The 15,576-nt window shown below is 52.7% G+C and overlaps 6 protein-coding genes across 6 annotated transcripts; 4 read left to right on the top strand and 2 right to left on the bottom strand.

Annotated features, from left to right (window-relative positions):
* Positions 1 to 1,815: 1,815 nt before the first annotated feature.
* UCRPA7_6356 (putative duf803 domain membrane protein) lies at positions 1,816 to 3,473 on the top strand (the record flags this gene model as incomplete). Its single annotated transcript, XM_007918894.1, has 7 exons — positions 1,816 to 1,829; positions 1,940 to 1,983; positions 2,047 to 2,072; positions 2,166 to 2,256; positions 2,321 to 2,572; positions 2,634 to 2,925; positions 2,990 to 3,473. 7 exons carry the CDS (start codon positions 1,816 to 1,818, stop codon positions 3,471 to 3,473), a joined length of 1,203 nt encoding a protein of 400 aa, XP_007917085.1.
* Positions 3,474 to 4,631: 1,158 nt separating this feature from the next.
* UCRPA7_6355 (putative 40s ribosomal protein s3 protein) lies at positions 4,632 to 5,561 on the bottom strand (the record flags this gene model as incomplete). The annotated part of the gene is made up of 2 exons (XM_007918893.1): positions 4,632 to 5,388; positions 5,539 to 5,561. The coding sequence occupies 2 exons, from the start codon at positions 5,559 to 5,561 to the stop codon at positions 4,632 to 4,634; spliced, it is 780 nt and encodes a 259-aa protein (XP_007917084.1).
* Positions 5,562 to 6,337: 776 nt separating this feature from the next.
* UCRPA7_6354 (putative protein phosphatase protein) lies at positions 6,338 to 8,825 on the top strand (the record flags this gene model as incomplete). Its single annotated transcript, XM_007918892.1, has 2 exons — positions 6,338 to 6,370; positions 6,429 to 8,825. 2 exons carry the CDS (start codon positions 6,338 to 6,340, stop codon positions 8,823 to 8,825), a joined length of 2,430 nt encoding a protein of 809 aa, XP_007917083.1.
* Positions 8,826 to 11,000: 2,175 nt separating this feature from the next.
* UCRPA7_6353 (hypothetical protein) lies at positions 11,001 to 12,115 on the top strand (the record flags this gene model as incomplete). The annotated part of the gene is made up of 3 exons (XM_007918891.1): positions 11,001 to 11,058; positions 11,115 to 11,389; positions 11,447 to 12,115. The coding sequence occupies 3 exons, from the start codon at positions 11,001 to 11,003 to the stop codon at positions 12,113 to 12,115; spliced, it is 1,002 nt and encodes a 333-aa protein (XP_007917082.1).
* Positions 12,116 to 13,423: 1,308 nt separating this feature from the next.
* UCRPA7_6352 (putative 40s ribosomal protein s18 protein) lies at positions 13,424 to 14,044 on the top strand (the record flags this gene model as incomplete). Its single annotated transcript, XM_007918890.1, has 3 exons — positions 13,424 to 13,535; positions 13,601 to 13,643; positions 13,744 to 14,044. 3 exons carry the CDS (start codon positions 13,424 to 13,426, stop codon positions 14,042 to 14,044), a joined length of 456 nt encoding a protein of 151 aa, XP_007917081.1.
* A 365-nt stretch (positions 14,045 to 14,409) lies between these two features.
* UCRPA7_6351 (putative shwachman-bodian-diamond syndrome protein) lies at positions 14,410 to 15,366 on the bottom strand (the record flags this gene model as incomplete). The annotated part of the gene is made up of 1 exon (XM_007918889.1): positions 14,410 to 15,366. One exon carries the CDS (start codon positions 15,364 to 15,366, stop codon positions 14,410 to 14,412), a length of 957 nt encoding a protein of 318 aa, XP_007917080.1.
* Between the last annotated feature and the right edge of the window lie 210 nt (positions 15,367 to 15,576).

Below are 15,576 nucleotides of genomic sequence, written 5' to 3'. Positions count from 1 at the left end.
CTTCTTGAATTGGATCATAATCATAGGGTAGCATCCAGGGTTGCGAAGAAGGGCTCCCTAGCGTTCGAAGCCAGGGGCAGCACGTCCTGAAAGAGGCTCACTAACGGCGTTAAAATAGCAGCTGACGTGTCTGGAGGGCGGTACATTTGCTGCACGCACGCACGCACGCACATACCACTTATCACCTGGGTACCTACCTAGGGTAGGTAGGTAGCTGCAATTCTGCTGGACTCGGGGAGGCGCAGCGGTGGTGAAAGATTCGGTGGACTGAAAGAAGAGGCCACATTGTTCGTGTCCCTTGCAAGTACAGTCTGTACAGTACAGTACAGCACAGCGCAGTGATGTGATACCCAAAGCGACCAAGAAGAATGAATACCTTGGCCGTGGTGAAGGGCAGTTCTTGTCCTCCGCGGTTCGTTTCAGGGCTGTGGCTCTTCACCTTGGCGGGGGACGGTGTATGGCAAGTTATCAATTGGGGGAGTTTTCAAGCATACTGTAAGGTAGGTGTGATGTTGATAGCTGTTCAAGTGTAAATTGTATCTCACATTGAAGTCTGGCTCAGAGTTGTTGTATGACTGACTTGGTGCGATTCTATCTGGATATCTGTATGCAAAACAAAACGAATATCACGAGGGTGATCTTGAATCAAGACAGCTACCGCTAGGGAGATGGATGGGCTGCCTCGGTTTCTTGGGTACAGTACATTCTGGGACACTTCAGAAGCAGGGTTGATGAATCCTTGTAAGGTATCGTACTGTAGGCAACGCAACTTGAACCTGAACTCGAAGATTCGATACCTACTGCATAGTACAGCCCTGGAGAGGGAAACGCCCTTGGACTGGCTGGGCTTAGCCTGCACAAATCTCCTTCGATTACCCGCCCGCACAGTACTAGCACCGGTGCCACCCACCAAGCACACTAACTAACAATTGACAATTGATCGACTAGAGGTAGTCACGGTAGTCTAGCAGAAACACCAGATTTCGAGGAGCCCGAGCCAGGGGTTGGGTTGGATTTCCTGAGACAACGCGGCGCCCACTTCAGTCAGGTACGGCCCTTCGCACTTCTCACTAACTAACTACTGCGTAGTAACTGACTGACTAGGTTTACCTACCTACCTACCTACCTACCTACGCCATCCCTACTTACTTACTTTACTTACGCAGTAGGTACAGTACCTTACTCGACTTATAGCGTTTCCCGCCAAACGCACGAAACGAATTGCACATCCCGTCGCATAACGTTACCATCCCCCATCCCCATCTCATCCCTTGTCACGACCAGCACCACCAGCAGTAGCATTTTTTCCTCCAGCATCCTCCGAGAAAAACAAGGTGGCTTGTGTGTCGTTGGGGTTCTGCATCTTCTTTGCCCTGCCTCAAAACGTTATCTGACATTTACATTGCGTTTGCCTATCCTGACTTGTAACCGAAGACTCTTCCCACCACCACCATCACCACCAGCGACCACCAGCGACCACCAAGACGAGGGCAGCGGTGCCAACCTCCCAACTCACGTCACCACCCACGAGACGCGCCTGTAATCATCGGGGGAGTCGCCTTGGTTGAAGGACTGTCGAATGTGTCGATACTGAGGCCCCTTGAACTTGGATCCTTGACTGTCTCTCACCTCGCCAGGCGCGAGCCATCGCCGGAGCCACTCTCTCTCTCTCTCTCACACACACACTCTCCACGTGTTTCCACTTTCTGCGACATCGCCAACATCGCAGCGCGCCCGCCCCCGTCGAGCCCCCATCGACTATTCAATCATTCTGAAAAGCAGCCTTCCGCTGCACGCACACTCGCTTTCGTCACGATGCTAGAAGAAAAGTACGGCTCTCTTTGACTTCGTCCCAGTTGTCGCCTGTGCCGCTGCGCTGCGACCATGTCCGGCCAGCTGGTTTGGAGGGGCTATGCGCTGACCTCGCTCCGCATCACAGATACATCGGTCTGGCTCTGGCCATGACATCGAGTTTAGCCATCGGTATGCGCTTCACGATCTGTTCCTTTTGCGCCCAAGGAGTTTGCTAACTTTCCTCCCTTCCAGGCACAAGTTTCGTTATCACAAAAAAGGTACGCGCTAGCCGCCGACCGCCAGATGGCGGGGGACGATTCTCAAAAACTCTTCCAGTCTTGACGACTTGATGCTGACAACAGGCACTATAGGGATTACAACAAGCAGAAGAACGACATGGATTCGAGGGCGATGGTTTTGTCTATCTTAGAAACCCTCTGTGGTGGGCAGGAATCGGCACAAGTACGAAAATTCCCCCCCTGCAAACAGGTCGGCAAGTTTCAAGATGCTAATGCTGGATGTCTAGTGGTCATTGGCGAGGTATGCAACTTCGCAGCGTATGCCTTTGCCCCTGCCATTCTCGTGACGCCGCTTGGCGCGTTGGCCGTCTTGGTAGGAGCAGTTCTGGGATCATACTTCCTCAAAGAAGAGCTGGGAACGCTGGGCAAGCTTGGTAGCGCCATCTGTCTCATCGGTGCCGTGATCATCGTCCTCCACGCTCCCGCGGACGAAGATATTGAGACCATCGAGCAAATCCTTGAATATGCACTCCAACCTGGTATGCCTGGCCCATTGCCACTCACTGACAAGCATATTTCGTTTACTGACTTGCTTTTGAGGCTTCCTGCTATTCTGTCTCGTCGTTTGCATATTTGCCGTTACTATGATTTACAAGGTGGCACCGGTTCACGGAAAGAAGAATCCGCTCATCTACCTTGGAATTTGCTCGACTGTGGGATCAGTCTCGGTCATGTCTATCAAGGCCTTCGGGATTGCACTGAAGTTAACGTTCGGAGGAAACAACCAGTTTTCTCATCCTTCCACCTATGTGTTCATGATCATCACCACGGTTTGCATCCTGGTGCAAATGAACTACTTTAATAAGGCCCTCAGCCAATTCCCCACGAACATGTAAGTGATCTACTGGCAGGCTGTGAGCCCACTATGACACAGTTTGGCTGACACTCTTTTCCAGTGTGAACCCTCTATACTACGTCACATTCACCACAGCAACTCTTTGCGCCTCCTTCATCCTTTTCAAGGGGTTCAATACATCCGACGCAGTTAACACACTGTCTCTACTCTGTGGATTCTTGGTGACGTTTACCGGTGTGTACCTGCTTAATCTCTCAAGAACCGACCCACATGGCATGAAGATGATTGCCGGACGCGGCGGTGCGGATGCTATTGGCACAGACATGGTCTCGAGCGTCCAAACTCGTATGAGCATGGAGGCACGAAGGAGCATGAACCGCCATAGCATGGGCAGTGCTAGGGGCGACAGAGAAGGCTTGATAAGGGCATATGACGAAGAGGAGGCCGCCGGCTTTGGCCTGACCGAGTTCGACAGCGATGAAGACGCCCCTTTGAACGGTAGGCCGAACGGCAATGCCAATGGTCACTCGAAGAACATGAGCGATGCGATTGAGATGCAAACGCCAAAGTCAGGCGAGAGATAATCAGTACCTGACCAAGGCACATAATACTACAGTACATGCATACTTCTTGATTGAGGACACATGGACAGCTCCAGCTCTCGTCTGCCACGGGGGACAATACTCAACTCCCTGGCGGATTCGCATTGTATATTTCCATCACACACTCATACCTCTCTGGGAAGCTCACGGCATGGCTTGCATGGGCTTGAATAACTTGGGGAATGAAGAAATTGATGCAAGGTGGCGAGACACGCGTTGCATCACGAATGGGCCAGGAATACAGGGAGGGGGATCACACTTTCTATATGCGGGAGTACGATATGAAAAAGAGGCGTTCATTAGGCGTTCAGGTATGTCTGGGAGGAACGACTTTGACTTCGACTACAATTTTCTTCCTCGACAACTACTGTGTACATTTTTAAGATCCTCGACCACCACCGAACCATAAGTGCCTTCACGGCCTGTACGATAAGATGGGATGTGGCATGGTGGGAGAGGAGAGAGATCTAGGCTTCAGAGCAGCCTACAGCATCATAGTCAGCACCAGCATTTTGTCGTTCATAGAGCCGCAAATTAGCATATTTCAAACTGCATGTCCCAGCTTGTGTCTTTGCTGCCGTTTGCGTTGGAAAGCGAGGCCTACTGGAATCTGCCAGACAAAGGACATTTGGTATTCAAGAGCTACATTGCATGGTTCCATGGGCGTTCTCCAGTTGATTACACATCTCACGCAAGGAGCAACACAATATGAGTAGACGGTGTTTTTTTTCCGATATCTACGCCGAGACGGTGGTCATGCATGTGTTCGTTGCTCTCTTCTTTCATGGTCTGCATGGAAGTAGGTACAAGCCCGAGAAAGCAGCAAATCTTCCGTTTCCCTGTCCAGCCGTAATGCATAAGTAAGATGATAATCATCAAAAGACGCCTGATGTTTGACCACCCCCGGCAACAGCAAACCCCCCCTTCTTCGTCCCTCCTTTACCAGTTGGGAACGCTACCCTGAGTCCAGTCGCCGACGTCGAATTCGCCTCCGCTGGGATTCTCGCCGCCAACAGCAAAGTCGTTGCCGCCATCAAAAGTGGTGAAAGCAGCAGCGTCCTCGTTGTTGTTGTTGCCGTCGAAAGTGTTGCCAGCTGGGGGAGAGACGGCGCGGTGAGCGGGATCGCCACCCCGAGTCTCCTACGACTCGGCAGCCGGCGTCTCGCCCTCGCCCTCCTCCTGTGCCCGTTGGGCCTCTGCCTGCGCCTGCATCTGAGCGGCCTTAGCGCCGTAATCCTGGGAGACGGGCTGGACAATGGTCTGCTCCTCCTTGGGCTCGATGATGGTGACGGCATCGGGCAGCGACTTCTGGGGGCCGGCCTTGCCCTCGGGGTCGGAGCCCCTCATGATCTTGACCTTGATGCCGAGCACACCCTGGCGCAGCAGGACGTGGCGGGTGGCGCTGTCGATGAAGTCCTTGGCGGGCTGGCCGGAGTGGATCATGAAGCCGTCGGTGAACTTCATGGACTTGGCACGGGCGGCGCGGAGCTTGCCAGAGACGACGACCTCACAGCCCTTGGCGCCGGACTCCATGATGAAGCGGAGGACGCCGTAGCAGGCGCGGCGGACGGCCAGGCCGTTGAGCAGCTTGTACCGGAGGGACTCGCACTGGGCGACGGCGGACAGGCCGCGGTTCTGGACCTTGGCGGCGTACAGGGAGACGCTGTTCTCGGGGAACTTGAAGCGCTTCTGGATGAGCGAGGTGAGCTCGCGGATGCGGCGGCCCTGCTCGCCGAGGACCTCCTGGGTGTGCGTGGCGCGGATGATGATGTCGGTGACGGTCGGGGTGACGCGGACCTCGACGCCCGAGTAGCCCTCCTCGGCCAGCTCGCGCTGGAAGAACTCGTTCAGCTCGGCATAGAAGACACCGTCGGCGACGAACTTTCTGCGCTTGGAACTGTAGGACGGAAGGAAGTCAGTAAATCCCCTTTATTTCTTCATTCGCCCATCGCGAGATCTTGAAGCGGCAGCCCCTCGCCTCCCCAGACGAAAGCCCTCCTCTTTTCCTTCCACCGATTTCATGTGTAAAGTAAGGGTGTTCACTCACATCTGGGTGCCTGGAACCGCCATCTTGACTCAATTGCTTGATGTCTGGTATATGAACTGGCGATGACGCGGTTGGGTGGTGAGAAGGTCGATCGAGGGTTGTGAAATTTCCAAGCTCCGTTCGGTCGGGTCGTTTGGTTTTCGTGGCAGGCTCGTCGAAAATTGTAGTTTTTGGTGGGGGGAAACCCTAGGTGGTCCGTGCCTCGCGTGTGGACTAGGAAAGGAGCACTTTCAGGCTCAGCACCACACCAGCCACAAAAAAAGGTACGTATTCTTTTCGGAAGCCACACTAGAGGCAAGCTACCTAAACTATGGAGGCCCACTATTCTTTGTCAGGCCCGTTGGAGGTCGAGGCGCTCTGCGCTGGAGAAGCTGTGCTGTTGCAGTGGATTGGACCGCTGCGGCCACCTGAACCTCCCCCTAGCTAAAGTCTAACAGCTGCCTGCCACATGCCACATGCCACCCGACCTCTCTCTCTAGAGTCCACCTCAGTAGGTTAGCAGTCTAGACAGGCACAAGCAACACAATCTGATGACCAGCAAAGCAGCTTGTTCATTGTACACGACGTGACGCGCAGTGTGGCATCGGATGACTGACTGGAGCTCATGGCTCTTGTTTACAGCTTATCTTGTCCTCTAAAGCCTGTCTTTTGAACCTCCTGCTGACCCTCATTCTCTACCCCTCCTGCCCAAGCTCCAAGCATCTGTCGCCGCCTCAAATATCAATCAGCACAACCTCAGCCGGGAACTCCGTACTCACAACACACTCCTGGATGTATCTGTTGTGAACAGTACTGCATTATGGCTGGCGGAACTAAGTCAGACCATAAATTGGTATTCTATTTCCGTTACCTTGATTTCCTGAGCTGTGCTGACCCAGTGCTCTGTCTAGGTCATCGAGAATGTCCATGCGATTGCGGGAGGCGTCGCAACTGCAGGATGGCTTGAGCTGCGAGAATACCACATCATCTTCGTGGCGCCTCCGCTCCCTCCAAAGAAGACACAGGAGACAGACGAGTCTAAAGCAGCCGTGCAACCCAAGAGGCAACCGAACAGGCAATCCTGGATACCCTATCCAATACTCTCTTTCTGCACCTTCCGCCCAACCCCTGCCTCAAGCGGCATCCCCTCCTCGATTCGACTACGCTGCCGGGATTTCAACTTCGTGACGTTCAATTTCGAAGACGACAAGTCTGCGCGCGATGCCTTCGACTTCATACGGACTCACACCTGCAGAGTTGGTCGCATCGAGAAGCTGTATGCGTTCGCATACCAGCGCCTGAAGCAAGAGCAGGAGATTGGCGGGTGGCATCTCTATGATCCCAGGGCTGAGTTCCGTAGACAAGGCATAAGCGAGAAGTCTGCCGACCGGGGCTGGCGCATCTCAACTCTCAACAAGGACTATACCTTCTCGCCGACGTATCCGGCCGTGCTCGCTGTCCCTTCCAACATATCAGACAACACCATCAAGTATGCCGGGAACCACCGGACGAGATGTCGGATACCTACTCTCACCTACCTGCACCCCATCAACAACTGCTCCATCACCCGAAGCTCGCAGCCTTTTGTCGGCTTGAAGAACAATCGAAGTATTCAAGATGAGCGACTGGTCGCCGCATGTTTCTCAGCGTCCGGTCCCCAGCAAGATACTGCCACTGCAACGGAGCCGAGTCCACCCCCGAGCCAGCCGGATAGCTCATTAGAGGGAGTGGATGGAGACATTTCAGACACTGAGAGGCTCGAGGACGAATTCATTGCCAGCGGCAATGCGTTCTATGACGAGAAGGGGAAGCGCCTCATATACGGCGCCCAACAGCATAATCTGATCGTGGATGCCCGGCCCGCTATCAACTCGTATGCAATGCAAGTGGTCGGTAGGGGATCGGAGAACATGGACTACTACAAGTTCGCGAAGAAAGCTTTCCTAAGTATCGACAACATTCACGTTATGAGGGACTCCTTGGCCAAGGTTGTCGAGGCTATCAAGGATGCAGATGTGTCTCCATTCCCGCCAAACAGGGAGCTTCTTGCCAAGAGCGGCTGGCTAAAGCACATAAGCGGTATACTTGACGGCTCAGCCCTGATTGCGCGACAGGTTGGCATTCAGCATTCACATGTCCTGATTCATTGCTCGGATGGTTGGGATCGGACAAGCCAGCTGAGCGCACTATCTCAGCTGATGCTTGACCCCTACTACCGTACCATAGATGGTTTCGTTGTTCTAGTCGAAAAGGATTGGCTTTCGTTTGGACACATGTTCCAGCAACGCTCTGGATTCCTAGGACATGAGAAGTGGTTCGCCCTTCAGAATGATGCCATGGCTGGCGCCAGGATAGAACCTGGCGAGAACGACGGTCGAGGAGACGCCATTGAAAACGCCATGGCCAACGCAAGGCGCTTCTTCCGGCAGGGTTTGAGCGCGGATAAAGACCGCGAGGATTCGGATTTGGAGAACCTTGCTGCAACAGACGAGGCCACCACCAAGCCGGTCCCGATCTCTGAAGATCAAGCCACGCGCCCGAAGGAGATCAGTCCGGTTTTCCACCAGTTCCTAGACGCTGTCTACCAGATGCTGCGACAACATCCTACTCGGTTCGAATTCAACGAGCGTTTCCTCCGACGACTGCTATACCACACTTACTCCTGCCAGTATGGCACCTTCTTGTACAACAACGAGAAACAGAGAATAGATGCCAAAGTCCAGGAAAGGACTGCGTCTGTATGGGATTATTTCCTCTCTCGCCGCGCTGAGTTCACAAATCCTCGATATGATCCCGTAGTCGACGACCATACCAAAGGCCAGGAACGGCTAGTCTTCCCAAAGCTGAGTGATGTTCGCTGGTGGCATCAATTGTTCAATAGGACCGACGACGAGATGAACGGGGCTCTCAATGCCGCGGCTACCGCTGCAGAGAGAGTCGCTTTGTATCAGTCTGCTGCAGCCAGCCCTCAGCCAGGGGCAAGCTCCGTGAATAGCGATGCTGGAACACCCGTTCCGTCCTCAAGCCCTCAGCCACCAGGTCTGACCAACAGTCGATCTGTTCTCACACAGATAGAAGCTGCACACTCGACTTTGACTCCCGAGGAAACGTTGCCAGCCTTACAAAGGAGTGCCTCAGCAGGCGATGCCGGCAATGCCGGCAATGCCGGTGCCTTCTCTTCTATTAAGGAGGGCATCGCAGGTCTCAGCATTGGGAAATTGGGCGGCCTTGGGAGGGGTAACAATAACGGTGCTGCTCCTGCCGCTGCCGATGATGGCGGCGACCAAGAAATGAAGGAGATGCTGTAGAGTCGCTTCTCCAACAGATTTTGGAGAAGCCAGGGGAAGCTGCCAAGCGAAGAGCCGGAAGAGTCGCAGGAGGTTCACGCCAGAGACGATGAGCCTGCAGACTACGGCGGCGATTCTTCTCAGGATCTACGAAACGAGGGTGTCGAGCAGGCCATAGCCGACCCTGAGGTAAGGCTCGAAGAGGATCCTTACGAAGAAGTCGAGCATGAGCCTTCTGAGCTCCTCTTCAGACCCTCAGCCAGTCTATCAGACTTACGACGGTGGCTAGACGAGGGGTGGCTGGAACAGAAGCTCGCTCAAAGTGATGCATAGAGGAGTAGTGCTTTGTGTAGGAGTTGGTGAGCCATGGGCAGGCGAATGGCGCTTCTGAATTGAAACCGGGTCCAAAGCGCTTTCCGATTACCATAGCGACAATGTGCCCAAGACACGGTTGTGTCTTGGATTTCTTTCATGTAGACATTATCCAAGATTAGCTGGCAACATCTGGAGCGATGTTGCTCAAGCTGAATCGAATATTCTTCATGAAGTCCGGGTTCAGTGATGTAATACGACGAAGGTTGTTCAAAGTGGTGCTCATTTACTATACAAAGTACTTACCTGATCATCAACAGGTTAGTTCGGTGCAACACAGGCGATGGCGACCTCTTTGGCCCGCTTGTCAGGCAAGATGTGCCGTCTTGACTGTCTTGGGAGACCAGCCCCTCATTTTCTGGAGACACTTCGAAGAGGATCATCAATGCTCTGGAGTCTGGTAGCGAGAAGTCCAAAGGCCATCTCATGCATGGCCATATCACTACACAAGTTGAGACCATGGCTCGAGGCGGTGCTTATTCGCCTACCAGACGACAGATCAGACGAAACCAGAGAAAGTCTGGACATTTGTCATTGACTGAGGATTTTCAGAAGAGACCAATGATGGACAGCACGGACTAGACGATCCATGTCACCCTGCTTGGACGGTCTGGCTCCGAACTTGGGCACAGCCTCGTTTCTCTTTTGTTTCCAGATGTGGGACCGGTTGCTGTGAGCCTCCCACTTTCCAGCTCTTACCCCGTACGTCCCCGCTGTGTAGACTCTAAGCTTCAAAGAGAAGCTTGTTGCTGGAGCTTGTCAACTCTATCGCCATGTTTCAGTCCCTTGGGTGTTCGGTGGATTTTGTGCTCCAAGCTTTGACATGCGCACATTCAAACGTCTCTATGGTGCTCTAACAAGATACTAGTCTTACCGGTTGCAGTTGCCTTCTATTGTTGCCCAGTCTTTGGTAAATCATGCTATGCCGGCGATGTGCGACGATCCAGGCGAGAAACTCGGGCTACGAATCCTCGGTTGTCAATTGTGTCTCGCTTCTACCGTGACGGTCATAAGAGCAGAAGATCTTAGGCTGCTCTGCCGGTAGCATTGCACACAGGCTCTTTTGGGAGTCTCGTGAGTCCAGGCGCCCGTTGCAACAGTTGCATAGATGCCAAGAAGTGTATGTTTTCCAAGTCAAAACGATGTCCGTCTGGCATTTGCAGGGCAGCCCCTGTCTGTACAACTTAGCCAGGCTCAAGCTGATTGGCCGCCCAGCACAAGTTGTCAGTGCACGGCAACCCCTGGTTTCTGGAACTCCAGACTTATCCCAGCTCTTCAGGCGATTTCGTCGCAAGACTTCAGCCTCTATGTCGGCAGTCAAAGTATCTTATCGCTGATAAAGTTGCAGCGCGGTACTTGAGCTACATGGGTTGACGTGCTGTCAGTCCAAAGTTGGCATTAGAGCCCCTGCTTCCCCTCAACCACACCTCTGCGCACCAATTAGCCATCATGCCTCGATGTGAACAGGCCGCGAGACCGCCCAACGCGGAGGTGGTGCCTCTTACAGCCAGGGATGTCGAGCGGGAAGCAGAACAGCCGGTCACGAAGCGGGCATCATCGGCCTCGCAGCATGATCAATGCTATATAGTCCTGCGAGTCCCCATGTGCACATCATGATCTCCTTATGTTGTTCTGTATGATCTCTGCTGTGATCGTAGGCTCATCGTTACGACTTTCTCTGTCTCTCAGTCTCTCTTTCGCGCCCCAGAGGCAGCGGTCTGTTTCGCTGTATAATACTTACTGCATTCCTTCGCTCCTTTGACAGGATACCTATTTTGACCTTCTTACCTTCCTTCACGTTCTATTCATCGTCCATCCTTTACCATGTATCTATCCAGCATCCTCACAGCCCTGGTGGGCTTCAGCTCGATTGTTGCTGCCGGTGAGGAGAAGCTCCGCTTGGAAGTTGTAATTAAGAATGCTAATCAGGCCTAACAGCTCCTGCTCATGAACGAGACGTAACGCCAGTAGAGAAGGGTCTTAAATACAAGAGCCGAGCACAGAAGCGCTCTCCTCTTATCATCCAGCAGTCCATCACCGAGACTCAGATCACTGTCATTGAGAACAACCTTGACACGATCAACCAGCTGGCTCTCATTGCAGAGCAGGAGTTCGCCGCTTTGGTTCAATCTCAGATTGCTTTGATCACCGAGGTAGAAACCATCAAGAACAACATCCGCGTAAACCACTTCAAGGCTAGGTGGCCACAAGTGGTGAGTTCTGTCACCAAAATCTTCCTTTAGGCACCAATAAACTGATAATTTTTGAAGAATACTGTCATCGTTACTGTCACAAATGTGGTGGACTTGCGTGACTCGTCAAATAAGAACAACCGGTATCTCATCAACCAATTGCTGGCCGACAATGCAGCACCTGAGTCCCAGATCGTCGTCATGGTCACTGCGCTTGACACCTTGACTGTCGGCGCTGTTGCAACCCCGACAGACCTGTCCGCCGTCCTAGCATCCGCCAGCGCAGTCTCAAATCCGACGGCCACTCCAGCAGTTGCAAGTTTCGACCAGCTCGCTCCCTTTGGTCAGCTGAACCAGAGCGTGTTGCTGCCTTTCAACTCGTCCGCTCCGTCGTTGAACGTCGACCAGGTATTCGTGGACCCAGCGGCAATCATCCTGCCGAATCAGGCCCTCTTTGTGAGCGACGTCAATACACTGAATCAAGACTGTGCTCTGGTCGCCATCAACAGCGGCTCGCTGTTCAACTTGCAGGCTGCGCTGCTGTCCAACCTCGCTGCCGTGGCACAGGCCGAGCTCGCTGGTCTTATCCTGGGACAAGTAAACCCGACGCTCCTTGCCTCATCGACTACTTCAACAGCTACAGAGACGGCTACGTCGACATCAACAGACTCATCAACCTCTACGACGGCTACAGCAGAGGCCACAGGGACAGCAGAAAAGTCGAAAGTAAAGAAATCAGAGAGATAGAACACCAAACAGGAATGTTCGGGTAGTTTGTTCTATCTCCAGCGTTGATTTCATGGCATGACGACTTTTTCTTCACTGTACCTTTCGAGTTCATACCCATATATGTTTTCTTCTGGACGGCGTTGGTAATTTGGGATTGGTGGTCTGTGCAGCGGTAGATCCGAGAGCACGATGAAAGACCAACGAAAACAAACGAATATGTAGATCATAGCAATCTCAAGGGCAAGACTTGCCGTCATTGTCCTTCTTTGCAGGCCAAGAATAGAGCAGCTCGCTCACTTGAGCATCTAAGATCCCCCATAGGATGATCCGCTGGGTCCCAGTAATCTGTGTTGCGTGACCGAGTGCAAAAATTGACGCTGGCGGAATGTGGGCTGACTTCAAGAAGGAGGAATGATGTTTGATCGGAGCACATCATGTCTCATGCTGTGAGGTGGGCTTGATCGGAGGTGCATCTGTGACACAGCAGGGATGTGAGAAGAGCCTCACAGGTCGTGGCGGGTAAGCCCCCTGTCGCGATGGGTTTCATCTTCACTTTTGGGTAATAAGGCTGTATATAAGAGGCTGCCCCACGTCTCACACCAATAACTCTCAAGTTAAGCTTGGATGGACTTTAGGTAAGTTAGACGGACTGATCATAATAGTCGCTTGACGAGATTGGATGTAGTGCTCGATCAGAAATTCTGTATTTCAGCATGAGCTCTCGTTCACCGCGTACTTGGGAGGCTCAACCACCCAATGCAACATTTTGATGCACATCCACTGATTCAATGATGTAGATGTAGTAGTTTCCTCGTGAATATGGCTGGGCAGTAGGAGCAATTAGACGCGATGAATTACGCAGTACCTACCTAAGTACTTAGGCTGAAGCTGAGGTTGTTAAAGCTACCTACCTAGGTACCTAGGTAACTTAGAGGCAACCTATATCGAAGTGGAGCCCATGGCTAAATGCACGTGTCTGATCATGTGCCTGAGTCTGCCCAGAAGTAAGACCCACTTTAGGGTTTTTACGTGATGCGGCTAGCGGCTCAGCCGCTCTAACGCGAGCCCAGAAAACTGATCACACCAAAAATTCTCCCCTCTCCTAGACAGACAACACATCCAGCCATTCGAGGGCATCGTCATCGAAACAGGTTGCCCATCATGTCTCTCGTTTCAGGAGAGAAGAGTAAGTTCAGAATCGCAATATCTCGTGTATCTTCAAGCTTTGCTAACATTATGGCTTTTCGCAGGCAACTTCCAGTTCGTACGTAAACCCCGACAAGCCGCGGCGCTCGCGCTCGATCGATGATATGATGGAAGGGTTGAATGCTAACGTGGTACGCTGTGAAGATCCTTCGATTGTTGAACACCAACGTCGATGGCAAGCAAAAGGTCATGTACGCCTTGACCAAGATCAAGGGTGTGGGTAGACGCTACTGTGAGTATTCTTCAACGATCTCCGCAGCTTTTTTGCGCCATAGGCCCATACTGACTGTCATTTAGCCAACCTGGTCTGCAAGAAGGCCGATGTCGACCTGAACAAGCGGTATGGTTTCCCCGATAAACTCGTATTTCATACAACGACTCGAATTACGACCGACGATTGAGTATGGCAAGAAATGGCAAAGAAGCTAACAGATGGCTAGTGCTGGAGAACTCACCTCCGAAGAGCTTGAGCGAATTGTCACCATCATCCAGAACCCTACCCAGTACAAGATCCCCACCTGGTTCCTCAACAGACAGCGCGATATCGTCGATGGCAAGGACTCTCAGATCCTGGCCAACGGTGTCGACTCCAAGCTGCGTGAGGATCTCGAGCGCCTGAAGAAGATCCGTGCCCACCGTGGTCTCCGTCACTACTGGGGCCTCCGTGTTCGTGGTCAGCACACCAAGACGACTGGCCGACGAGGCAGGACTGTCGGTGTGTCCAAGAAGAAGGGTGGCTAAGACAGAAGTCGGGGAGCATATCTGGATTTCGGTGTTATCTCAATTGCTACGGATGGTCGGCGTGGTATGGCTGGATTCATCTTGATCGTATGCACAAAAAGAGTGGCATAGTGATCCTCATCTGGACACGGGTGGACTCAATGAAGAACAGTGAAAAATCTTTGAAATTGACGATACGGCGTTCAGCATACAACCACAACTACGAGTCAAACGGTGATTGTGAATCTATTCATGCGCATGTGTGAGATTTTGAGAACGGAACAAAAGAGCAGGCTCAGGCAAACGACTTTTTTCCATTCCAATTCTATGCTTTGAAACGCCAGTGTATGCATTCATCGAACTCGTCAAGCCGGGTATCTCTCCCTTTAATCTTCATGAGTAACAGCCATATCGAGAACCTCTACTCTTCCCTGGCCTTTGGTTTCATTGCCAATGAAATCCGAGAGACCTTTAAAGGCTCCGGGTTCCACGAAGCCAACTACTTCCCACTCTGACCCCAGAACATCCTGAGTATCAACCTGCTCGATATAGCTTAGAATCTTGTCTTTGACAGTGCCTGGTGTTTTCTTCTCTCCGTCATCGTCCTCGCCTTTCTGTCCCTTGGCAGCCGCTGGGGCTTTCACCGCCTGCTTGAGCACGTTGGTCGAACATGTAATGCGTAGCCTCATCCGTGCTCTTGTGACAGGTATCGGCTGGTTCGCAATAAGGGCCTTCATAGCCTCCAACGCCTGGCTCTTTGCGCTCTTCGTGGTGACCACACCGGTCCAGACATGTTCCTTGACCGGCCGCGGCTTCGCTTCACCACTATCACCCGTCGCGGGCGTCCCTGTACCACTTCCAGTAGTGCTCTTGTTGCCGTCCTTGTCGTTCTGTGCGTGATGCGCCTGCGAGCTCAGCATATCAAGCGCCTTTTCGATCATGCCCGTCGTGTAGACTCGTTTTGTCCTAGGGTCCACCAGTTTACTCGCGACGATACCGATCACTTCATTGTGCACCCGTTCCAACTGTGCCGCCCGTTCTTTTTCTCCGACTTGTATCTCGCCTTTGTTGAGGATCTCGAGAATGATATCGTTGACAGGTACATCCTTGCCAAAAGCCTTGACCAAGTCGGCGTGCGGAGCCGTCTGCCCCTTGGATACATTCAGGAAGACGTTGGGGATCTGCAGGACGTTGTCCAGGTCTGTCTCGATGCCGGACCGCCACTCAAGCACCTTGTTCTTGTAGCAGGCGATCTCGAAGCGCTTCTTGCCCTTCTTGAGCCGCACCAACGACACGTTGGTCAGCTTGATCTGGTTCGAGGGCTGGTTGATCTGGCGCGACATCTTGGGCGGCTGCGGTTGTGCTTATTTGTCGGACCTGAATAATAGCGTGGTTGTCGGATAGAGTCTCGCGTTATGAGACATATATAGCCCGTTTGTTTGGCCGCTGGGTTTTCTTCTCTTCCTGAAGAATTTCTAATATGCACCCACCGCCGCCTTTGCGTCAGGTTTCTTGTACCTGCGGGGTGACTAACACTGAGTCTGCACTAAGCT

Source organism: Phaeoacremonium minimum, assembly GCF_000392275.1.
Source record: "Phaeoacremonium minimum UCRPA7 unplaced genomic scaffold PA7_03_scaffold_468, whole genome shotgun sequence".
Classification (NCBI taxonomy): domain Eukaryota; kingdom Fungi; phylum Ascomycota; class Sordariomycetes; order Togniniales; family Togniniaceae; genus Phaeoacremonium; species Phaeoacremonium minimum.
This window is presented reverse-complemented; position numbering and strand designations above follow the sequence as displayed.